This window comes from Crinia signifera, chromosome 5, assembly GCF_055691185.1.
Source record: "Crinia signifera chromosome 5, ASM5569118v1, whole genome shotgun sequence".
NCBI lineage: Eukaryota > Metazoa > Chordata > Amphibia > Anura > Myobatrachidae > Crinia > Crinia signifera.
Genome location: NC_139221.1, coordinates 1,352,858 through 1,380,292, shown reverse-complemented (window position 1 = coordinate 1,380,292; position 27,435 = coordinate 1,352,858). Strand labels below are relative to the sequence as shown.

General features: G+C 52.8%; 1 protein-coding gene across 1 annotated transcript in view; it reads right to left on the bottom strand.

Annotated features, from left to right (window-relative positions):
* LOC146079844 (uncharacterized) overlaps positions 1–27,435 on the bottom strand; it is a 267,124-nt gene that overhangs the window by 181,914 nt on the left and 57,775 nt on the right. Inside the window, exon 3 of the mRNA XM_083186483.1 lies at positions 12,669–12,809. Coding sequence (XP_083042609.1) covers positions 12,669–12,809 — 141 coding nt within the window. The remainder of the gene's footprint in view (positions 1–12,668; positions 12,810–27,435) is intronic.

Genomic DNA, 27,435 nt, shown 5'->3' with positions numbered 1-27,435 from the left:
CCAAGATACTGTCTAAGAGACTAAACAAGGTCATAGATAGGATATGCATATCCTTGAAAAAGCTGCCCCTAGAGGCAGTGAAACACGTTGGAAGCTGCTCCCTCTCAAAGCCCCTCACTGCTATCGCTATCTTGCATGCACCAGGATCCAACCAGCCGTCTACATTTCCCATTTCTGGAAAATTATTTGTCCGGGACACTGTCACTTTGTTTTTCCACATCCATCGTGATTCCTACTCAGGAGGAAATTTCATCTACCTCCTCCCTGCAAACGGAGAATACAGCTCGCTACAGCAGTCCTACATGGATACAAATCTCCAAAGGGACACACAGTGGTAACTATACCTATCATATATTGTGTACGATCGAATCCAGTGGAAAACCCTTTACATCCCCAGTCCAAAAGGACTCCATTGTTCCATTCGGGACTGTATACAGGCGGCATAAATAGGAGCGGATCCTATCCATCTTTTCAAAAAATCTACTGGCACTTAGAGAGGGCCATTTGAGAGGTTTTATTTTCCCCCCATATTTTATGGTACCATTTTATTGTTCTAATGTGTTTATGAAATTTTGTCTATTACATATGCAATTAAATGTTTTTTACTTTGATTATCCCTCATTGGTAAGCGCTACTTTATTTCTCCATTTGTCTTCACTTTTTAGGGACCTACTCAGTCCCTTTAAGTAGCAGCTTTTTTGACACTCAGTACTTTCTTGTTTCTACATAGCAGAGTAAGCCTACATTCCTCTCTGCTTTCCACCACTTCCAGAAATAGACTGTTTCCCAAAAGGGAGTACTTTGCAAAAACAAAAAAGGAGGCACCAAAGGAACTGTGCTCACTGTAAACTTGATGCTTTGAAAAGTTAATGTAAGTTCTTTCCCCCATTAGTCTCTCAGAAAATCTTGTAAAACTCACCAGAAGCTCCCCTCCATGAGAGGATAGTAGGGGCCCTAATTCAGACGTACTGCTGTGACATCACTAGTCCTGTACCCCTCCATGTGTGGTAGTAGGGGCCCTGAATCAGACGTACTGCTGTGGCATCACCAGTCCTGCACCCCTCCATGCGTGGTAGTAGGGACCTGAATCAGACGTACTGCTGTGACATCACCAGTCCTGTACCCCTCCATGTGTGGTAGTAGAGGCCCTGAATGAGACGTACTGCTGTGGCATCTCCAGTCCTGTACCCCTCCATGTGTGGCAGTATGGTCCCAGAATCAGACGTACTGCTGTGGCATCACCAGTCCTGTACCCCTCCATGTGTGGTAGTAGGGGACCTGAATCAGACGTACTGCTGTGGCATCTCCAGTCCTGTACTCCTCCATGTGTGGTAGTAGGGGCCCTGAATCAGACGTACTGCTGTGGCATCACCAGTCCTGTACCCCTCCATGTGTGGCAGTAGGGTCCCAGAATCAGACGTACTGCTGTGACATCACCAGTCCTGTACCCCTCCATGTGTGGTAGTAGGGGCCCAGAATCAGACGTACTGCTGTGGCATCACCAGTCCTGTACCCCTCCATGTGTGGTAGTAGGGGCCCTGAATGAGACGTACTGCTGTGGCATCACCAGTCCTGCACCCCTCCATGTGTGGTAGTAGGGGCCCTGAATGAGACGTACTGCTGTGGCATCACCAGTCCTGTACCCCTCCATGTGTGGTAGTAGGGGCCCTGAATGAGACGTACTGCTGTGGCATCACCAGTCCTGTACCCCTCCATGTGTGGTAGTAGGGGCCCTGAATCAGACGTACTGCTGTGGCATCACCAGTCCTGTACCCCTCCATGTGTGGTAGTAGGGGCCCAGAATCAGACGTACTGCTGTGACATCACCAGTCCTGTACCCCTCCATGTGTGGTAGTAGGGGCCCAGAATCAGACGTACTGCTGTGACATCACCAGTCCTGTACCCCTCCATGTGTGGTAGTAGGGGCCCTGAATGAGACGTACTGCTGTGGCATCACCAGTCCTGTACCCTCCATGTGTGGCAGTAGGGGCCCTGAATGAGACGTACTGCTGTGACATCACTAGTCCTGTACTCCTCCATGTGTGGTAGTAGGGGCCCTGAATCAGATGTACTGCTGTGGCATCACCAGTCCTGTACCCTCCATGTGTGGTAGTAGGGGCCCTGAATCAGACGTTCTGCTGTGGCATCACCAGTCCTGTACCCCTCCATGTGTGGCAGTAGGGGCCCTGAATGAGACGTACTGCTGTGACATTACTAGTCCTGTACCCCTCCATGTGTGGTAGTAGGGGCCCTGAATCAGACGTACTGCTGTGGCATCACCAGTCCTGTACCCTCCATGTGTGGTAGTAGGGGCCCTGAATCAGACGTACTGCTGTGACATCACCAGTCCTGTACCCCTCCATGTGTGGTAGTAGGGGCCCTGAATCAGACGTACTGCTGTGGCATCACCAGTCCTGTACCCTCCATGTGTGGCAGTAGGGGCCCTGAATGAGACGTACTGCTGTGACATCACTAGTCCTGTACCCCTCCATGTGTGGTAGTAGGGGCCCAGAATCAGACGTACTGCTGTGACATCACCAGTCCTGTACCCATCCATGTGTGGCAGTAGGGGCCCTGAATCAGACGTACTGCTGTGACATCACCAGTCCTGTACCCCTCCATGTGTGGTAGTAGGGGCCCTGAATCAGACGTACTGCTGTGACATCACCAGTCCTGTACCCCTCCATGTGTGGTAGTAGGGGCCCTGAATCAGACGTACTGCTGTGACATCACCAGTCCTGTACCCCTCCATGTGTGGTAGTAGGGGCCCTGAATCAGACGTACTGCTGTGACATCACCAGTCCTGTACCCCTCCATGTGTGGTAGTAGGGGCCCTGAATCAGACGTACTGCTGTGGCATCACCAGTCCTGTACCCCTCCATGTGTGGTAGTAGGGGCCCTGAATCAGACGTACTGCTGTGGCATCACCAGTCCTGTACCCCTCCATGTGTGGTAGTAGGGGCCCTGAATGAGACGTACTGCTGTGGCATCACCAGTCCTGTACCCCTCCATGTGTGGTAGTAGGGGCCCTGAATGAGACGTACTGCTGTGACCTCACCAGTCCTGTACCCTCCATGTGTGGTAGTAGGGGCCCTGAATCAGATGTACTGCTGTGGCATCACCAGTCCTGTACCCCTCCATGTGTGGTAGTAGGGGCCCTGAATCAGATGTACTGCTGTGGCATCACCAGTCCTGTACCCCTCCATGTGTGGTAGTAGGGGCCCTGAATGAGACGTACTGCTGTGGCATCATCAGTCCTGTACCCCTCCATGTGTGGTAGTAGGGGCCCTGAATCAGATGTACTGCTGTGGCATCACCAGTCCTGTACCCCTCCATGTGTGGTAGTAGGGGCCCTGAATCAGATGTACTGCTGTGGCATCATCAGTCCTGTACCCGTCCATGTGTGGCAGTAGGGGCCCTGAATCAGACGTACTGCTGTGACATCACCAGTCCTGTACCCTCTATGTGTGGCAGTAGGGGCCCTGAATGAGACGTACTGCTGTGGCATCATCAGTCCTGTACTCCTCCATGTGTGGCAGTAGGGGCCCTGAATGAGACGTACTGCTGTGGCATCATCAGTCCTGTACTCCTCCATGTGTGGTAGCAGGGGCCCTGAATCAGACGTACTGCTGTGGCATCACCAGTCCTGTACCCCTCCATGTGTGGTAGTAGGGTCCCTGAATGAGACGTACTGCTGTGACATCACCAGTCCTGTACCCATCCATGTGTGGTAGTAGGGGCCCTGAATCAGACTTACTGCTGTGACATCACCAGTCCTGTACCCCTCCATGTGTGGTAGTAGGGGCCCTGAATGAGACGTACTGCTGTGGCATCACCAGTCCTGTACCCATCCATGTGTGGTAGTAGGGGCCCTGAATCAGACTTACTGCTGTGACATCACCAGTCCTGTACCCCTCCATGTGTGGTAGTAGGGGCCCTGAATCAGACGTACTGCTGTGGCATCTCCAGTCCTGTACTCCTCCATGTGTGGTAGTAGGGGCCCTGAATCAGACGTACTGCTGTGGCATCTCCAGTCCTGTACTCCTCCATGTGTGGTAGTAAGGGTCCTGAATCAGACGTACTGCTGTGACATCACCAGTCCTGTACCCCTCCATGTGTGGTAGTAGGGGCCCTGAATGAGACGTACTGCTGTGGCATCTCCAGTCCTGTACCCCTCCATGTGTGGTAGTAGGGGTCCTGAATCAGACTTACTGCTGTGGCATCATCAGTCCTGTACCCCTCCATGTGTGGCAGTAGGGGCCCTGAATGAGAAGTACTGCTGTGGCATCACCAGTCCTGCACCCCTCCATGTGTGGTAGTAGGGGCCCTGAATCAGACGTACTGCTGTGGCATCACCAGTCCTGTACCCCTCCATGTGTGGCAGTAGGGGCCCTGAATGAGAAGTACTGCTGTGGCATCACCAGTCCTGCACCCCTCCATGTGTGGTAGTAGGGGCCCTGAATCAGACGTACTGCTGTGGCATCACCAGTCCTGTACCACTCCATGTGTGGCAGTAGGGGCCCTGAATGAGAAGTACTGCTGTGGCATCACCAGTCCTGCACCCCTCCATGTGTGGTAGTAGGGGCCCTGAATCAGACGTACTGCTGTGGCATCACCAGTCCTGTACCACTCCATGTGTGGTAGTAGGGGCCCTGAATCAGACGTACTGCTGTGGCATCACCAGTCCTGTACTCCTCCATGTGTGGCAGTAGGGGCCCTGAATCAGACTTACTGCTGTGGCATCACCAGTCCTGCACCCCTCCATGTGTGGTAGTAGGGGCCCTGAATCAGACGTACTGCTGTGACATCACCAGTCCTGTACCCCTCCATGTGTGGTAGTAGGGGCCCTGAATCAGACGTACTGCTGTGGCATCACCAGTCCTGTACTCCTCCATGTGTGGCAGTAGGGGCCCTGAATCAGACTTACTGCTGTGGCATCACCAGTCCTGCACCCCTCCATGTGTGGTAGTAGGGGCCCTGAATCAGACGTACTGCTGTGGCATCACCAGTCCTGTACCCATCCATGTGTGGTAGTAGGGGCCCTGAATCAGACTTACTGCTGTGACATCACCAGTCCTGTACCCCTCCATGTGTGGTAGTAGGGGCCCTGAATCAGACGTACTGCTGTGGCATCTCCAGTCCTGTACTCCTCCATGTGTGGTAGTAGGGGCCCTGAATCAGACGTACTGCTGTGGCATCTCCAGTCCTGTACTCCTCCATGTGTGGTAGTAAGGGTCCTGAATCAGACGTACTGCTGTGACATCACCAGTCCTGTACCCCTCCATGTGTGGTAGTAGGGGCCCTGAATGAGACGTACTGCTGTGGCATCTCCAGTCCTGTACCCCTCCATGTGTGGTAGTAGGGGTCCTGAATCAGACTTACTGCTGTGGCATCATCAGTCCTGTACCCCTCCATGTGTGGCAGTAGGGGCCCTGAATGAGAAGTACTGCTGTGGCATCACCAGTCCTGCACCCCTCCATGTGTGGTAGTAGGGGCCCTGAATCAGACGTACTGCTGTGGCATCACCAGTCCTGTACCCCTCCATGTGTGGCAGTAGGGGCCCTGAATGAGAAGTACTGCTGTGGCATCACCAGTCCTGCACCCCTCCATGTGTGGTAGTAGGGGCCCTGAATCAGACGTACTGCTGTGGCATCACCAGTCCTGTACCACTCCATGTGTGGCAGTAGGGGCCCTGAATGAGAAGTACTGCTGTGGCATCACCAGTCCTGCACCCCTCCATGTGTGGTAGTAGGGGCCCTGAATCAGACGTACTGCTGTGGCATCACCAGTCCTGTACCACTCCATGTGTGGTAGTAGGGGCCCTGAATCAGACGTACTGCTGTGGCATCACCAGTCCTGTACTCCTCCATGTGTGGCAGTAGGGGCCCTGAATCAGACTTACTGCTGTGGCATCACCAGTCCTGCACCCCTCCATGTGTGGTAGTAGGGGCCCTGAATCAGACGTACTGCTGTGACATCACCAGTCCTGTACCCCTCCATGTGTGGTAGTAGGGGCCCTGAATCAGACGTACTGCTGTGGCATCACCAGTCCTGTACTCCTCCATGTGTGGCAGTAGGGGCCCTGAATCAGACTTACTGCTGTGGCATCACCAGTCCTGCACACCTCCATGTGTGGTAGTAGGGGCCCTGAATCAGACGTACTGCTGTGGCATCACCAGTCCTGTACCCCTCCATGTGTGGTAGTAGGGGCCCTGAATTAGACGTTCTGCTGTGGCATCACCAGTCCTGTACCCCCCCATGTGTGGTAGTAAGGGTCCTGAATCAGACGTACTGCTGTGGCATCACCAGTCCTGTACCCCTCCATGTGTGGTAGTAGGGGCCCTGAATTAGACGTTCTGCTGTGGCATCACCAGTCCTGTACCCCCCCATGTGTGGTAGTAAGGGTCCTGAATCAGACGTACTGCTGTGGCATCACCAGTCCTGCACCCCTCCAAGTGTGGTAGTAGGGGCCCTGAATCAGACGTACTGCTGTGGCATCACCAGTCCTGTACCACTCCATGTGTGGTAGTAGGGGCCCTGAATCAGACGTACTGCTGTGGCATCACCAGTCCTGTACCCCTCCATGTGTGGCAGTAGGGGCCCTGAATCAGACGTACTGCTGTGGCATCACCAGTCCTGTACCCCTCCATGTGTGGTAGTAGGGGCCCTGAATCAGACGTACTGCTGTGGCATCACCAGTCCTGTACCCCTCCATGTGTGGTAGTAGGGGCCCTGAATCAGACATACTGCTGTGGCATCACCAGTCCTGTACCCTCCATGTGTGGCAGTAGGGGCCCTGAATGAGACATACTGCTGTGGCATCACCAGTCCTGTACCCCTCCATGTGTGGCAGTAGGGGCCCTGAATCAGACTTACTGCTGTGGCATCACCAGTCCTGTACCCCTCCATGTGTGGCAGTAGGGGCCCTGAATCAGATGTACTGCTGTGGCATCACCAGTCCTGTACCACTCCATGTGTGGTAGTAGGGGCCCTGAATGAGACGTACTGCTGTGGCATCTCCAGTCCTGTACCCCTCCATGTGTGGTAGTAGGGGCCCTTAATCAGACGTACTGCTGTGGCATCACCAGTCCTGTACCACTCCATGTGTGGTAGTAGGGGCCCTGAATGAGACGTACTGCTGTGGCATCACCAGTCCTGTACCCCTCCATGTGTGGCAGTAGGGGCCCTGAATCAGACTTACTGCTGTGGCATCACCAGTCCTGCACCCCTCCATGTGTGGTAGTAGGGGCCCTGAATCAGACGTACTGCTGTGGCATCACCAGTCCTGTACCCTCCATGTGTGGCAGTAGGGGCCCTGAATGAGACGTACTGCTGTGGCATCACCAGTCCTGTACTCCTCCATGTGTGGTAGTAGGGGCCCTGAATCAGACGTACTGCTGTGGCATCACCAGTCCTGTACCCCTCCATGTGTGGCAGTAGGGGCCCTGAATGAGACGTACTGCTGTGACATCACCAGTCCTGTACCCCTCCATGTGTGGCAGTAGGGGCCCTGAATCAGACGTACTGCTGTGACATCACCAGTCCTGCACCCCTCCATGTGTGGCAGTAGGGGCCCTGAATCAGACGTACTGCTGTGGCATCACCAGTCGTGTACCCTCTATGTGTGGCAGTAGGGGCCCTGAATGAGACGTACTGCTGTGGCATCTCCAGTCCTGTACCCCTCCATGTGTGGTAATAGGGGTCCTGAATCAGACGTATTGCTGTGGTATCACCAGTACTGTACCCCTCCATGTGTGGTAGTAAGGGTCCTGAATCAGACGTACTGCTGTGGCATCACCAGTCCTGTACCACTCCATGTGTGGCAGTAGGGGCCCTGAATCAGACGTACTGCTGTGGCATCACCAGTCCTGTACTCCTCTATGTGTGGTAGTAGGGGCCCAGAATCAGACGTACTGCTGTGGCATCACCAGTCCTGCACCCCTCCATGTGTGCTAGTAGTGCCCTGAATCAGACGTACTGCTGTGGCATCACCAGTCCTGTACCCCTCCATGTGTGGCAGTAGGGGCCCTGAATCAGACGTACTGCTGTGGCATCACCAATCCTGTACCCCTCCATGTGTGGTAGTAGGGGCCCTGAATCAGACGTACTGCTGTGGCATCACCAGTCCTGTACCCCTCCATGTGTGGAAGTAAGGGACCTGAATCAGACGTACTGCTGTGGCATCACCAGTCCTGCACCCATCCATGTGTGGCAGCAGGGGCCCTGAATCAGACGTACTGCTGTGGCATCACTAGTCCTGTACCCCTCCATGTGTGGCAGTAGGGGCCCTGAATCAGACGTACTGCTGTGGCATCACCAGTCCTGTACCCCTCCATGTGTGGCAGTAAGGGTCCTGAATCAGACGTACTGCTGTGATATCACCAGTCCTGTACCCATCCATGTGTGGCAGTAGGGGCCCTGAATGAGACGTACTGCTGTGGCATCACCAGTCCTGTACCCCTCCATGTGTGGTAGTAAGGGTCCTGAATCAGACGTACTGCTGTGACCTCACCAGTCCTGTACCCTCCATGTGTGGCAGTAGGGACCCTGAATCAGACGTACTGCTGTGGCATCACCAGTCCTGCACCCTTCCATGTGTGGTAGTAGGGGTCCTGAATCAGACGTACTGCTGTGGCATCACCAGTCCTGTACCCCTCCATGTGTGGCAGTAGGGGCCCTGAATCAGACGTACTGCTGTGGCATCACCAGTCCTGTACCCTTTCCATGTGTGGTAGTAGGGGTCCTGAATCAGACGTACTGCTGTGACATCACCAGTCCTGTACCCTCTATGTGTGGCAGTAGGGGCCCTGAATGAGACGTACTGCTGTGGCATCTCCAGTCCTGTACCCTTCCATGTGTGGCAGTAGGGGCCCTGAATGAGACGTACTGCTGTGGCATCACCAGTACTGTACCCCTCCATGTGTGGTAGTTGGGGCCCTGAATCAGACGTACTGCTGTGGCATCACCAGTCCTGTACCCTCCATGTGTGGTAGTAAGGGTCCTGAATCAGACGTACTGCTGTGACATCACCAGTCCTGCACCCCTCCATGTGTGGCAGTAGGGGCCCTGAATCAGACGTACTGCTGTGGCATCACCAGTACTGTACCCCTCCATGTGTGGCAGTAGGGGCCCTGAATCAGACGTACTGCTGTGGCATCACCAGTCCTGTACTCCTCCATGTGTGGCAGTAGGGGCCCTGAATCAGACGTACTGCTGTGGCATCACCAGTACTGTACCCCTCCATGTGTGGCAGTAGGGGCCCTGAATCAGACGTACTGCTGTGGCATCACCAGTACTGTACCCCTCCATGTGTGGCAGTAGGGGCCCTGAATCAGACGTACTGCTGTGGCATCACCAGTACTGTACCCCTCCATGTGTGGTAGTAGGGGCCCTGAATCAGACGTACTGCTGTGGCATCTACAGTCCTGTACCCTTCCATGTGTGGTAGTAGGGGCCCTGAATCAGACGTACTGCTGTGGCATCTACAGTCCTGTACCCTTCCATGTGTGGCAGTAGGGGCCCTGAATCAGACGTACTGCTGTGGCATCACCAGTCCTGTACTCCTCCATGTGTGGCAGTAGGGGCCCTGAATCAGACGTACTGCTGTGGCATCACCAGTCCTGTACCCCTCCATGTGTGGCAGTAGGGGCCCTGAATCAGACGTACTGCTGTGGCATCACCAGTCCTGCACCCCTCCATGTGTGGCAGTAGGGGCCCTGAATCAGACGTACTGCTGTGGCATCACCAGTACTGTACCCCTCCATGTGTGGCAGTAGGGGCCCTGAATCAGACGTACTGCTGTGGCATCTCCAGTCCTGTACCCCTCAATGTGTGGTAGTAAGGGCCCTGAATGAGACGTACTGCTGTGGCATCACCAGTCCTGTACCCCTCCATGTGTGGTAGTAAGGTTCCTGAATCAGACGTACTGCTGTGGCATCACCAGTCCTGCACCCCTCCATGCGTGGTAGTAGGGGCCCTGAATCAGACGTACTGCTGTGGCATCACCAGTCCTGCACCCCTACATGTGTGCTAGTAGTGCCCTGAATCAGACGTACTGCTGTGGCATCACCAGTCCTGTACCCCTCCATGTGTGGCAGTAGGGGCCCTGAATCAGACGTACTGCTGTGGCATCACCAGTCCTCTACCCCTCCATGTGTGGTAGTAGGGGCCCTGAATCAGACGTACTGCTGTGGCATCACCAGTCCTGTACCCCTCCATGTGTGGAAGTAAGGGTCCTGAATCAGACGTACTGCTGTGGCATCACCAGTCCTGTACCCCTCCATGTGTGGCAGTAGGGGCCCTGAATCAGACGTACTGCTGTGGCATCACCAGTCCTGTACCCCTCCATGTGTGGCAGTAGGGGCCCTGAATCAGACGTACTGCTGTGGCATCACCAGTCATGTACCCTACATGTGTGGTAGTAGGGGTCCTGAATCAGACGTACTGCTGTGGCATCACCAGTCCTGCACCCATCCATGTGTGGCAGCAGGGGCCCTGAATCAGACGTACTGCTGTGGCATCACCAGTCCTGTACCCTCCATGTGTGGCAGTAGGGGCCCTGAATCAGACGTACTGCTGTGGCATCTCCAGTCCTGTACCCCTCCATGTGTGGCAGTAGGGGCCCTGAATCAGACGTACTGCTGTGACATCACCAGTCCTGTACCCCTCCATGTGTGGTAGTAGGGGCCCTGAATCAGATGTACTGCTGTGACCTCACCAGTCCTGTACCCCTCCATGTGTAGTAGTAGGGGCCCTGAATCAGATGTACTGCTGTGACCTCACCAGTCCTGTACCCCTCCATGTGTGGTAGTAAGGGTCCTGAATCAGACGTACTGCTGTGGCATCACCAGTCCTGTACCCCTCCATGTGTGGTAGTAGGGGCCCTGAATCAGATGTACTGCTGTGACCTCACCAGTCCTGTACCCTCCATGTGTGGCAGTAGGGGCCCTGAATCAGACGTACTGCTGTGGCATCACCAGTCCTGTACCCCTCCATGTGTGGTAGTAGGGTCCCTGAATCAGACGTACTGCTGTGACATCACCAGTCCTGTACTCCTCCATGTGTGGCAGTAGGGGCCCTGAATGAGACGTACTGCTGTGGCATCATCAGTCCTGTACCCCTCCATGTGTGGTAGTAGGGGCCCTGAATCAGATGTACTGCTGTGGCATCACCAGTCCTGTACCCCTCCATGTGTGGTAGTAGGGGCCCTGAATCAGATGTACTGCTGTGGCATCACCAGTCCTGTACCCCTCCATGTGTGGTAGTAGGGGCCCTGAATCAGACGTACTGCTGTGGCATCACCAGTCCTGTACCCCTCCATGTGTGGTAGTAGGGGCCCTGAATCAGATGTACTGCTGTGGCATCACCAGTCCTGTACCCATCCATGTGTGGTAGTAGGGGCCCTGAATCAGATGTACTGCTGTGGCATCACCAGTACTGTACCCCTCCATGTGTGGTAGTAGGGGCCCTGAATGAGACGTACTGCTGTGGCATCACCAGTCCTGTACCCCTCCATGTGTGGTAGTAGGGGCCCTGAATCAGACGTACTGCTGTGACATCACCAGTCCTGTACCCCTCCATGTGTGGTAGTAAGGACCCTGAATCAGACGTACTGCTGTGACATCACCAGTCCTGTACTCCTCCATGTGTGGCAGTAGGGGCCCTGAATGAGACGTACTGCTGTGGCATCATCAGTCCTGTACCCCTCCATGTGTGGTAGTAGGGGCCCTGAATCAGATGTACTGCTGTGGCATCACCAGTCCTGTACCCCTCCATGTGTGGCAGTAGGGGCCCTGAATGAGACGTACTGCTGTGGCATCACCAGTCCTGTACCCCTCCATGTGTGGTAGTAGGGGCCCTGAATCAGACGTACTGCTGTGACATCACCAGTCCTGTACCCCTCCATGTGTGGTAGTAAGGACCCTGAATCAGACGTACTGCTGTGACATCACCAGTCCTGTACCCTCCATGTGTGGCAGTAGGGGCCCTGAATGAGACGTACTGCTGTGGCATCACCAGTCCTGTACCCTCCATGTGTGGCAGTAGGGGCCCTGAATGAGACGTACTGCTGTGGCATCATCAGTCCTGTACCCCTCCATGTGTGGCAGTAGGGGCCCTGAATGAGACGTACTGCTGTGGCATCATCAGTCCTGTACCCCTCCATGTGTGGCAGTAGGGGCCCTGAATCAGACGTACTGCTGTGGCATCACCAGTCCTGTACCCCTCCATGTGTGGCAGTAGGGGCCCTGAATGAGACGTACTGCTGTGGCATCACCAGTCCTGTACCCCTCCATGTGTGGAAGTAAGGGTCCTGAATCAGACGTACTGCTGTGGCATCACCAGTCCTGTACCCCTCCATGTGTGGTAGTAAGGGTCCTGAATCAGACGTACTGCTGTGGCATCACCAGTCCTGTACCCCTCCATGTGTGGCAGTAGGGGCCCTGAATGAGACGTACTGCTGTGGCATCACCAGTACTGTATGCTGGCAGCTTTTCTGGTACTGTGGCCTTTTTGTTTTAAAAAAGTTTCACAAAAATGAAAGGACCCCAATAACCCAACATTGTAATCCGTCATTACACCTTCCCTCTACTTCATATTACATTAGATAATACATCTCTGGGTATCCCATCTTCTCTGACATGACCCTGGACTGTATAACAAGGACTTACCAGCAGAGCACAGTGGTTGTGTGATGGTATATGATCACGGCTGCCTGACCGCTCACTTTTTGCTGGTGGTAAAATCATCGGCTCCTTGTCATGCTGTAGCTGGCGATCCTCAGCAATACGCCGAAGCACGAGATCCCGATCCTGAGGGGTGAGGAAGCTCATATATTAAGAAAACCAGGACCTCTAGACACATCTCACTGTTTAACCTCACATTCTAATACAAAATTCTTTTACTTACACACAAAGCCATAAACCAAACTACACCAACATACATATCTTCTCTTATCTCAAAGTATCTTCCAACACGACCTCTACGCTCCTCCCAAGATCTGCGTCTCTCATCCACACTCATTACACGCTCCCATTCCCGACTGCAGGACTTTCTTCGGGCTGCACCCACTCTGTGGAATGCCCTCCCAAGCACAATAAGACTCTCCTCCAGTCTCCAAACCTATAAGCGTTCCCTAAAAACTCACATCTTCAGGCAGCTTATCAAATTCCAGAACCAGTCACAGAACCTTTATTCTGGTGGAATCGATGCAATAAAGAATACAGTATCTATCCTTATGTATCAATGCCTATTTCCCTATAGATTGTAAGCTTGCGAGCAGGGCCCTCCTACATTTGTCTGTAAATACCCTGTTTGTTGTATCACTGTCTCCTTTGCAAAGCGCAACGGAATCTGCGGCACTATAGAAGACACTGTTAATAAATAAATAAATAAATAAATTCCACCTCTGGAACTAGTGTGAAGGAAAATACTATGTGATACAGGCAGCGATCAGAGAGGCGGGCTATACATATCACACAGGCAGCAGAGAGGCGGGCTATACATATCACACAGGCAGCGATCAGAGAGGCGGGCTATACATATCACAAAGGCAGCAGAGAGGCGGGCTATACATATCACACAGAAGGCGACCAGAGAGGCGGGCTATACATATCACACAGGCAGCGATCAGAGAGGCAGGCTATACATATCACACAGGCAGCAGAGAGGCGGGCTATATATATCACACAGGCAGCAGAGAGGCAGGCTATACATATCACACGGGCAGAGATCAGAGAGGCGGGCTATACATATCACACAGGCAGCAGAGAGGCAGGCTATACATATCACACAGGCAGCAGAGAGGCGGGCTATACATATCACACAGGCAGCGATCAGAGAGGCGGGCTATACATATCACAAAGGCAGCAGAGAGGCAGGCTATACATATCACACAGAAGGCGACCAGAGAGGCGGGCTATACATATCACACAGGCAGCGATCAGAGAGGCAGGCTATACATATCACACAGGCAGCAGAGAGGCGGGCTATACATATCACACAGGCAGCAGAGAGGCAGGCTATACATATCACACGGGCAGAGATCAGAGAGGCGGGCTATACATATCACACAGGCAGCAGAGAGACGGGCTATACATATCACACAGGCAGCGACAAGAGAGGCGAGCTATACATATCACACAGGCAGCAGAGAGGCAGGCTATATATATATATATATATATCACACAGGCAGCGATCAGAGAGGCGGGCTATACATATCACACAGGCAGATATCAGAGAGGCGGGATATATATATATATATATATATATATATATATATATCACACAGGCAGCAGAGAGGCAGGCTATATATATATATCACACAGGCAGCGATCAGAGAGGAGGGATATATATATATATATATATATATATATCACACAGGCAGCGACCAGTGTGGCGGGCTATACATATCACACAAGCAGCGATCAGAGAGGCGGGCTATACATATCACACAGGCAGCGATCAGAGAGGCGGGCTATACATATCACAAAGGCAGCAGAGAGGCGGGCTATACATATCACACAGAAGGCGACCAGAGAGGCGGGCTATACATATCACACAGGCAGCAGAGAGGCGGGCTATACATATCACACAGGAGCAGAGAGGCGGGCTATACATATCACACAGGCAGCAGAGAGGCGGGCTATACATATCACACAGGCAGCAGAGAGGCGGGCTATACATATCACACAGGCAGCAGAGAGGCGGGCTATACATATCACACAGGCAGCGATCAGAGAGGCGGGCTATACATATCAAACAGGCAGCAGAGAGGCAGGCTATACATATCACACAGGCAACAGAGAGGCAGGCTATACATATCACACAGGCAGCGACAAGAGAGGCGGGCTATACATATCACACAGGCAGCGATCAGAGAGGCGGGATATATATATATATATATATATCACAGGCAGCAGAGAGGCGGGCTATACATATCACACAGGCAGCGAACAGAGAGGAGCGCTATACATATCACACAGGCAGCAGAGAGGCGGGCTATACATATCACACAGGCAGCGACAAGAGAGGCGGGCTATACATATCACACAGGCAGCGATCAGAGAGGCGGGATATATATATATATCACACAGGCAGCAGAGAGGCAGGCTATATATATATCACACAGGCAGCGATCAGAGAGGCGGGCTATACATATTACACAGGCAGCAGAGAGGCGGGCTATACATATCACACAGGCAGCGACAAGAGAGGCGGGCTATACATATCACACAGGCAGCGATCAGAGAGGCGGGATATATATCACACAGGCAGCAGAGAGGCAGGCTATATATATATCACACAGGCAGCGATCAGAGAGGCGGGCTATACATATCACACAGGCAGCGATCAGAGAGGCGGGCTATACATATCACACAGGCAGCAGAGAGGCGGGCTATACATATCACACAGGCAGCGACAAGAGAGGTGGGCTATACATATCACACAGGCAGCGATCAGAGAGGCGGGATATACATATCACACAGGCAGCAGAGAGGCGGGCTATACATATCACACAGGCAGCAGAGAGGCGGGCTATACATATCACACAGGCAGCAGAGAGGCAGGCTATACATATCACACAGGCAGCAGAGAGGCGGGCTATACATATCACACAGGCAGCTAACAGAGAGGCGGGCTATACATATCACACAGGCAGCGAACAGAGAGGCGGGATATATATATATATATCACACAGGCAGGGATCAGAGAGGCGGGCTATATATATCACACAGGCAGCGAACAGAGAGGCGGGCTATACATATCACACAGGCAGCGATCAGAGAGGCGGGCTATACATATCACACAGGCAGCGACCAGAGAGGCGGGCTACACATATCACACAGGCAGCAGAGAGGCGGGCTATACATATCACACAGGCAGCAGAGAGGCGGGCTATACATATCACACAGGCAGCGATCAGAGAGGCAGGCTATATATATCACACAGGCAGCAGAGAGGCGGGCTATACATATCACACAGGCAGCAGAGAGGTGGGCTATACATATCACACAGAAGGCGACCAGAGAGGCGGGCTATACATATCCCACAGGCAGCAGAGAGGCGGGCTATACATATCACACAGGCAGCGACCAGAGAGGCAGGCTATACATATCACACAGGCAGCTATCAGAGAGGCGGGCTATACATATCACACAGGCAGCAGAGAGGCGGGCTATACATATCACACAGGCAGCAGAGAGGCAGGCTATACATATCACACGGGCAGAGATCAGAGAGGCGGGCTATACATATCACACAGGCAGCAGAGAGACGGCCTATACATATCACACAGGCAGCGACAAGAGAGGCGGGCTATACATATCACACAGGCAGCAGAGAGGCAGGATATATATATATATCACACCGGCAGCAGAGAGGCGGGCTATACATATCACACAGGCAGCAGAGAGGCGGGCTATATATATATCACACAGGCAGCGATCAGAGAGGCGGGCTATACATATCACACAGGCAGCGACCAAAGAGGCGGGCTATACATATCACACAGGCAGCGATCAGAGAGGCAGGCTATACATATCACACAGGCAGCAGAGAGGCGGGCTATACATATCACACAGGCAGCAGAGAGGCAGGCTATACATATCACACGGGCAGAGAGGCGGGCTATACATATCACACAGGCAGCAGAGAGACGGGCTATACATATCACACAGGCAGCGACAAGAGAGGCGAGCTATACATATCACACAGGCAGCAGAGAGGCAGGCTATATATATATATATCACACAGGCAGCGATCAGAGAGGCGGGCTATACATATCACACAGGCAGATATCAGAGAGGCGGGATATATATATATATATATATATATATATATATATCACACAGGCAGCAGAGAGGCAGGCTATATATATATATCACACAGGCAGCGATCAGAGAGGCGGGCTATACATATCACACAGGCAGCGATCAGAGAGGCGGGCTATACATATCACACAGGCAGCGATCAGAGAGGCGGGCTATACATATCACACAGGCAGCGATCAGAGAGGCGGGCTATACATATCACACAGGCAGCGATCAGAGAGGCGGGCTATACATATCACACAGGCAGCGATCAGAGAGGCGGGCTATACATATCACACAGGCAGCGATCAGAGAGGCGGGCTATACATATCACACAGGCAGCAGAGAGGCGGGCTATACATATCACACAGGCAGCAGAGAGGCAGGCTATATATATATATCACACAGGCAGCGACCAGGGTGGCGGGCTATACATATCACACAAGCAGCGATCAGAGAGGCGGGCTATACATATCACACAGGCAGCGATCAGAGAGGCGGGCTATACATATCACACAGGCAGCGATCAGAGAGGCGGGCTATACATATCACACCGGCAGCAGAGAGGCAGGCTATACATATCACACAGGCAGCTATCAGAGAGGCGGGCTATACATATCACACAGGCAGCAGAGAGGCGGGCTATACATATCACACAGGCAGCAGAGAGGCGGGCTATACATATCACACAGGCAGCAGAGAGGCAGGCTATATATATATATCACACAGGCAGCGACCAGGGTGGCGGGCTATACATATCACACAAGCAGCGATCAGAGAGGCGGGCTATACATATCACACAGGCAGCGATCAGAGAGGCGGGCTATACATATCACACAGGCAGCGATCAGAGAGGCGGGCTATACATATCACACCGGCAGCAGAGAGGCAGGCTATACATATCACACAGGCAGCTATCAGAGAGGCGGGCTATACATATCACACAGGCAGCAGAGAGGCGGGCTATACATATCACACAGGCAGCAGAGAGGCGGGCTATACATATCACACAGGCAGCAGAGAGGCAGGCTATATATATATATCACACAGGCAGCGACCAGGGTGGCGGGCTATACATATCACACAAGCAGCGATCAGAGAGGTGGGCTATACATATCACACAGGCAGCGATCAGAGAGGCGGGCTATACATATCACACAGGCAGCGATCAGAGAGGCGGGCTATACATATCACACCGGCAGCAGAGAGGCAGGCTATACATATCACACAGGCAGCTATCAGAGAGGCGGGCTATACATATCACACAGGCAGCAGAGAGGCGGGCTATACATATCACACAGGCAGCAGAGAGGCGGGCTATACATATCACACAGGCAGCAGAGAGGCAGGCTATATATATATATCACACAGGCAGCGACCAGGGTGGCGGGCTATACATATCACACAAGCAGCGATCAGAGAGGCGGGCTATACATATCACACAGGCAGCGATCAGAGAGGCGGGCTATACATATCACACAGAAGGCGACCAGAAAGGCGGGCTATACATATCACACAGAAGGCGACCAGAGAGGCGGGCTATACATATCACACAGGCAGCAGAGAGGCGGGCTATACATATCACACAGGCAGCAGAGAGGCGGGCTATACATATCACACAGGCAGCAGAGAGGCGGGCTATACATATCACACAGGCAGCAGAGAGGCGGGCTATACATATCACACAGGCAGCGATCAGAGAGGCGGGCTATACATATCACACAGGCAGCGATCAGAGAGGCGGGCTATACATATCAAACAGGCAGCAGAGAGGCAGGCTATACATATCACACAGGCAACAGAGAGGCGGGCTATACATATCACACAGGCAGCGACAAGAGAGGCGGGCTATACATATCACACAGGCAGCGATCAGAGAGGCGGGATATATATATATATATATATATCACAGGCAGCAGAGAGGCGGGCTATACATATCACACAGGCAGCGATCAGAGAGGCGGGCTATACATATCACACAGGCAGCAGAGAGGCGGGCTATACATATCACACAGGCAGCAGAGAGGCAGGCTATACATATCACACAGGCAGCAGAGAGGCGGGCTATACATATCACACAGGCAGCAGAGAGGCGGGCTATACATATCACACCGGCAGCAGAGAGGCAGGCTATACATATCACACAGGCAGCTATCAGAGAGGCGGGCTATACATATCACACAGGCAGCAGAGAGGCGGGCTATACATATCACACAGGCAGCAGAGAGGCGGGCTACACATATCACACAGGCAGCAGAGAGGCAGGCTATATATATATATCACACAGGCAGCGACCAGGGTGGCGGGCTATACATATCACACAAGCAGCGATCAGAGAGGCGGGCTATACATATCACACAGGCAGCGATCAGAGAGGCGGGCTATACATATCACAAAGGCAGCAGAGAGGCGGGCTATACATATCACACAGAAGGCGACCAGAGAGGCGGGCTATACATATCACACAGGCAGCGATCAGAGAGGCGGGCTATACATATCACACAGGCAGCGATCAGAGAGGCGGGCTATACATATCAAACAGGCAGCAGAGAGGCAGGCTATACATATCACACAGGCAACAGAGAGGCGGGCTATACATATCACACAGGCAGCGACAAGAGAGGCGGGCTATACATATCACACAGGCAGCGATCAGAGAGGCGGGATATATATATATATATATATATCACAGGCAGCAGAGAGGCGGGCTATACATATCACACAGGCAGCGATCAGAGAGGCGGGCTATACATATCACACAGGCAGCAGAGAGGCGGGCTATACATATCACACAGGCAGCAGAGAGGCAGGCTATACATATCACACAGGCAGCAGAGAGGCGGGCTATACATATCACACAGGCAGCAGAGAGGCGGGCTATACATATCACACCGGCAGCAGAGAGGCAGGCTATACATATCACACAGGCAGCTATCAGAGAGGCGGGCTATACATATCACACAGGCAGCAGAGAGGCGGGCTATACATATCACACAGGCAGCAGAGAGGCGGGCTATACATATCACACAGGCAGCAGAGAGGCAGGCTATATATATATATCACACAGGCAGCGACCAGGGTGGCGGGCTATACATATCACACAAGCAGCGATCAGAGAGGCGGGCTATACATATCACACAGGCAGCGATCAGAGAGGCGGGCTATACATATCACAAAGGCAGCAGAGAGGCGGGCTATACATATCACACAGAAGGCGACCAGAGAGGCGGGCTATACATATCACACAGGCAGCAGAGAGGCGGGCTATACATATCACACAGGCAGCAGAGAGGCGGGCTATACATATCACACAGGCAGCAGAGAGGCGGGCTATACATATCACACAGGCAGCAGAGAGGCGGGCTATACATATCACACAGGCAGCAGAGAGGCGGGCTATACATATCACACAGGCAGCGATCAGAGAGGCGGGCTATACATATCAAACAGGCAGCAGAGAGGCAGGCTATACATATCACACAGGCAACAGAGAGGCGGGCTATACATATCACACAGGCAGCGACAAGAGAGGCGGGCTATACATATCACACAGGCAGCGATCAGAGAGGCGGGATATATATATATATATATATATATATATATATATATATTTATCACAGGCAGCAGAGAGGCGGGCTATACATATCACACAGGCAGCGAACAGAGAGGAGCGCTATACATATCACACAGGCAGCAGAGAGGCGGGCTATACATATCACACAGGCAGCGACAAGAGAGGCGGGCTATACATATCACACAGGCAGCGATCAGAGAGGCGGGATATATATATATCACACAGGCAGCAGAGAGGCAGGCTATATATATATATCACACAGGCAGCGATCAGAGAGGCGGGCTATACATATTACACAGGCAGCAGAGAGGCGGGCTATACATATCACACAGGCAGCGACAAGAGAGGCGGGCTATACATATCACACAGGCAGCGATCAGAGAGGCGGGATATATATATATCACACAGGCAGCAGAGAGGCAGGCTATATATATATCACACAGGCAGCGATCAGAGAGGCGGGCTATACATATCACACAGGCAGCGATCAGAGAGGCGGGCTATACATATCACACAGGCAGCAGAGAGGCGGGCTATACATATCACAGGCAGCGACAAGAGAGGTGGGCTATACATATCACACAGGCAGCGATCAGAGAGGCGGGATATACATATCACACAGGCAGCAGAGAGGCGGGCTATACATATCACACAGGCAGCAGAGAGGCGGGCTATACATATCACACAGGCAGCAGAGAGGCAGGCTATACATATCACACAGGCAGCAGAGAGGCGGGCTATACATATCACACAGGCAGCGAACAGAGAGGCGGGCTATACATATCACACAGGCAGCGAACAGAGAGGCGGGATATATATATCACACAGGCAGCGAACAGAGAGGCGGGCTATACATATCACACAGGCAGCGATCAGAGAGGCGGGCTATACATATCACACAGGCAGCGACCAGAGAGGCGGGCTACACATATCACACAGGCAGCAGAGAGGCGGGCTATACATATCACACAGGCAGCAGAGAGGCGGGCTATACATATCACACAGGCAGCGATCAGAGAGGCAGGCTATATATATCACACAGGCAGCAGAGAGGCGGGCTATACATATCACACAGGCAGCAGAGAGGTGGGCTATACATATCACACAGAAGGCGACCAGAGAGGCGGGCTATACATATCCCACAGGCAGCAGAGAGGCGGGCTATACATATCACACAGGCAGCAGAGAGGCGGGCTATACATATCACACAGGCAGCGAACAGAGAGGCGGGCTATACATATCACACAGGCAGCGAACAGAGAGGTGGGATATATATATCACACAGGCAGCGAACAGAGAGGCGGGCTATACATATCACACAGGCAGCGATCAGAGAGGCGGGCTATACATATCACACAGGCAGCGACAAGAGAGGCGGGCTATACATATCACACAGGCAGCAGAGAGGCAGGATATATATATATATCACACCGGCAGCAGAGAGGCGGGCTATACATATCACACAGGCAGCAGAGAGGCGGGCTATATATATATCACACAGGCAGCGATCAGAGAGGCGGGCTATACATATCACACAGGCAGCGACCAGAGAGGCGGGCTATACATATCACACAGGCAGCGATCAGAGAGGCAGGCTATACATATCACACAGGCAGCAGAGAGGCGGGCTATACATATCACACAGGCAGCAGAGAGGCAGGCTATACATATCACACGGGCAGAGAGGCGGGCTATACATATCACACAGGCAGCAGAGAGACGGGCTATACATATCACACAGGCAGCGACAAGAGAGGCGAGCTATACATATCACACAGGCAGCAGAGAGGCAGGCTATATATATATATATCACACAGGCAGCGATCAGAGAGGCGGGCTATACATATCACACAGGCAGATATCAGAGAGGCGGGATATATATATATATATATATATATATATATATCACACAGGCAGCAGAGAGGCAGGCTATATATATATATATCACACAGGCAGCGATCAGAGAGGCGGGATATACATATCACACAGGCAGCGATCAGAGAGGCGGGCTATACATATCACACAGGCAGCGATCAGAGAGGCGGGCTATACATATCACACAGGCAGCGATCAGAGAGGCGGGCTATACATATCACACAGGCAGCAGAGAGGCAGGCTATACATATCACACAGGCAGCTATCAGAGAGGCGGGCTATACATATCACACAGGCAGCAGAGAGGCGGGCTATACATATCACACAGGCAGCAGAGAGGCGGGCTATACATATCACACAGGCAGCAGAGAGGCAGGCTATATATATATATCACACAGGCAGCGACCAGGGTGGCGGGCTATACATATCACACAAGCAGCGATCAGAGAGGCGGGCTATACATATCACACAGGCAGCGATCAGAGAGGCGGGCTATACATATCACACAGGCAGCGATCAGAGAGGCGGGCTATACATATCACACCGGCAGCAGAGAGGCAGGCTATACATATCACACAGGCAGCTATCAGAGAGGCGGGCTATACATATCACACAGGCAGCAGAGAGGCGGGCTATACATATCACACAGGCAGCAGAGAGGCGGGCTATACATATCACACAGGCAGCAGAGAGGCAGGCTATATATATATATCACACAGGCAGCGACCAGGGTGGCGGGCTATACATATCACACAAGCAGCGATCAGAGAGGCGGGCTATACATATCACACAGGCAGCGATCAGAGAGGCGGGCTATACATATCACACAGGCAGCGATCAGAGAGGCGGGCTATACATATCACACCGGCAGCAGAGAGGCAGGCTATACATATCACACAGGCAGCTATCAGAGAGGCGGGCTATACATATCACACAGGCAGCAGAGAGGCGGGCTATACATATCACACAGGCAGCAGAGAGGCGGGCTATACATATCACACAGGCAGCAGAGAGGCAGGCTATATATATATATATATCACACAGGCAGCGACCAGGGTGGCGGGCTATACATATCACACAAGCAGCGATCAGAGAGGCGGGCTATACATATCACACAGGCAGCGATCAGAGAGGCGGGCTATACATATCACACAGAAGGCGACCAGAGAGGCGGGCTATACATATCACACAGAAGGCGACCAGAGAGGCGGGCTATACATATCACACAGGCAGCAGAGAGGCGGGCTATACATATCACACAGGCAGCAGAGAGGCGGGCTATACATATCACACAGGCAGCAGAGAGGCGGGCTATACATATCACACAGGCAGCAGAGAGGCGGGCTATACATATCACACAGGCAGCGATCAGAGAGGCGGGCTATACATATCACACAGGCAGCGATCAGAGAGGCGGGCTATACATATCAAACAGGCAGCAGAGAGGCAGGCTATACATATCACACAGGCAACAGAGAGGCGGGCTATACATATCACACAGGCAGCGACAAGAGAGGCGGGCTATACATATCACACAGGCAGCGATCAGAGAGGCGGGATATATATATATATATATATATATATATCACAGGCAGCAGAGAGGCGGGCTATACATATCACACAGGCAGCGATCAGAGAGGCGGGCTATACATATCAAACAGGCAGCAGAGAGGCAGGCTATACATATCACACAGGCAACAGAGAGGCGGGCTATACATATCACACAGGCAGCGACAAGAGAGGCGGGCTATACATATCACACAGGCAGCGATCAGAGAGGCGGGATATATATATATATATATATCTCACAGGCAGCAGAGAGGCGGGCTATACATATCACACAGGCAGCGAACAGAGAGGAGCGCTATACATATCACACAGGCAGCAGAGAGGCGGGCTATATATATCACACAGGCAGCGATCAGAGAGGCGGGCTATACATATCACACAGGCAGCAGAGAGGCGGGCTATACATATCACACAGGCAGCGACAAGAGAGGCGGGCTATACATATCACACAGGCAGCGATCAGAGAGGCGGGATATATATATATATCACACAGGCAGCAGAGAGGCAGGCTATATATATATCACACAGGCAGCGATCAGAGAGGCGGGCTATACATATTACACAGGCAGCAGAGAGGCGGGCTATACATATCACACAGGCAGCGACAAGAGAGGCGGGCTATACATATCACACAGGCAGCGATCAGAGAGGCGGGATATATATATATATATATATCACACAGGCAGCAGAGAGGCAGGCTATATATATATATATCACACAGGCAGCGATCAGAGAGGCGGGATATATATATATCACACAGGCAGCGATCAGAGAGGCGGGCTAAACATATCACATAGGCAGCGAACAGAGAGGTGGGCTATACATATCACACAGGTAGCAGAGAGGCGGGCTATAAATATCACACAGGCAGCAGAGAGGCGGGCTATAAATATCACACAGGCAGCAGAGAGGCAGGCTATACATATCACACAGAAGGCGACCAGAGAGGCGGGCTATAAATATCACACAGGCAGCAGAGAGGCAGGCTATACATATCACACAGAAGGCGACCAGAGAGGCGGGCTATACATATCACACAGGCAGCGATCAGAGAGGCGGGCTATACATATCACACCGGCAGCAGAGAGGCAGGCTATACATATCACACAGGCAGCTATCAGAGAGGCGGGCTATACATATCACACAGGCAGCAGAGAGGCGGGCTATACATATCACACAGGCAGCAGAGAGGCGGGCTATACATATCACACAGGCAGCAGAGAGGCGGGCTATACATATCACACAGGCAGCAGAGAGGCGGGCTATACATATCACACAGGCAGCGACAAGAGAGGCAGGCTATACATATCACACAGGCAGCGATCAGAGAGGCGGGCTATACATATCACACAGGCAGCAGAGAGGCGGGCTATACATATTACACAGGCAGCGATCAGAGAGGCGGGCTATACATATCACACAGGAAGCGATCAGAGAGGCGGGCTATACATATCACACAGGAAGCAGAGAGGCGGGCTATACATATCACACAGGCAGCGATCAGAGAGGCGGGCTATACATATCACACAGGCAGCGATCAGAGAGGCAGGCTATATATATCACACAGGCAGCGATCAGAGAGGCGGGCTATATATATCACACAGGCAGCAGAGAGGCGGGATATAAATATCACACAGGCAGCAGAGAGGCGGGCTATACATATCACACAGGCAGCGATCAGAGAGGCGGGCTATACATATCACACAGGCAGCGATCAGAGAGGCGGGCTATACATATCACACAGGCAACGATCAGAGAGGCGGGCTATACATATCACACGGGCAGAGATCAGAGAGGCGGGCTATATATATCACACAGGCAGCGATCAGAGAGGCGGGCTATACATATCACACGGGCAGCGATCAGAGAGGCGGGCTATACATATCACACGGGCAGAGATCAGAGAGGCGGGCTATATATATCACACAGGCAGCGATCAGAGAGGCGGGCTATATATATCACACAGGCAGCGATCAGAGAGGCAGGCTATATATATCAAACGGGCAGCGATCAGAGAGGCGGGCTATACATATCACACAGGCAGCGATCAGAGAGGCGGGCTATACATATCACACAGGCAGCGATCAGAGAGGCGGGCTATACATATCACACGGGCAGAGATCAGAGAGGCGGGCTATATATATCACACGGGCAGCGATCAGAGAGGCGGGCTATAAATGTCACACAGGCAGCGATCAGAGAGGCGGGCTATACATATCACACAGGCAGCGATCAGAGAGGCAGGCTATACATATCACACAGGCAGCGATCAGAGAGGCGGGCTATATATATCACACAGGCAGCGATCAGAGAGGCGGGCTATACATATCACACAGGCAGCGATCAGAGAGGCGGGCTATACATATCACACAGGCAGCGATCAGAGAGGCGGGCTATACATATCACACAGGCAGCGATCAGAGAGGCAGGCTATATATATATATATCACACAGGCAGCGATCAGAGAGGCAGGCTATACATATCACATAGGCAGCGATCAGAGAGGCGGGTTATAGATATCACACAGGCAGCAGAGAGGCGGGCTATACATATATCACACAGGCAGCAGAGAGGCGGGCTATATATATCACACGGGCATATATATATATATATATATATATATATATCACACAGGCAGCGATCAGAGAGGCAGGCTATACATATCACACAGGCAGCGATCAGAGAGGCGGGCTATACATATCACACAGGCAGCAGAGAGGCGGGATATATATATCACACAGGCAGCAGAGAGGCGGGCTATACATATCACACAGGCAGAGATCAGAGAGGCGGGCTATATATATCACACAGGCAGCGATCAGAGAGGCGGGCTATACATATCACATGGGCAGAGATCAGAGAGGCGGGCTATACATATCACACCGGCAGCAGAGAGGCGGGCTATACATATCACACAGGCAGCGACAAGAGAGGCGGGCTATATATATCACACAGGCAGCGATCAGAGAGGCGGGCTATACATATCACACGGGCAGCGATCAGAGAGGCGGGCTATACATATCACACGGGCAGAGATCAGAGAGGCGGGCTATATATATCACACGGGCAGCGATCAGAGAGGCGGGCTATAAATATCACACAGGCAGCGATCAGAGAGGCGGGCTATACATATCACACAGGCAGCGATCAGAGAGGCAGGCTATACATATCACACAGGCAGCGATCAGAGAGGCGGGCTATATATATCACACAGGCAGCGATCAGAGAGGCGGGCTATACATATCACACAGGCAGCGATCAGAGAGGCGGGCTATACATATCACACAGGCAGCGATCAGAGAGGCGGGCTATACATATCACACAGGCAGCGATCAGAGAGGCGGGCTATATATATCACACAGGCAGCAGAGAGGCGGGATATATATATCACACAGGCAGCAGAGAGGCGGGCTATACATATCACACAGGCAGCTATCAGAGAGACGGGCCAGGGGCGTAACTATAGCTCCGCAGCCACCGCGGGGGGGGGGGGGGGGGGGGGGGCGCTGTGCATGTGGGGGCGCCGGGGGCTGCGGTGATATAGTTACATACCCCCCAATCCCCCGCAGACTTACGTATCTTGCTGGTCCCGGCGGCTCCATTCTTCTG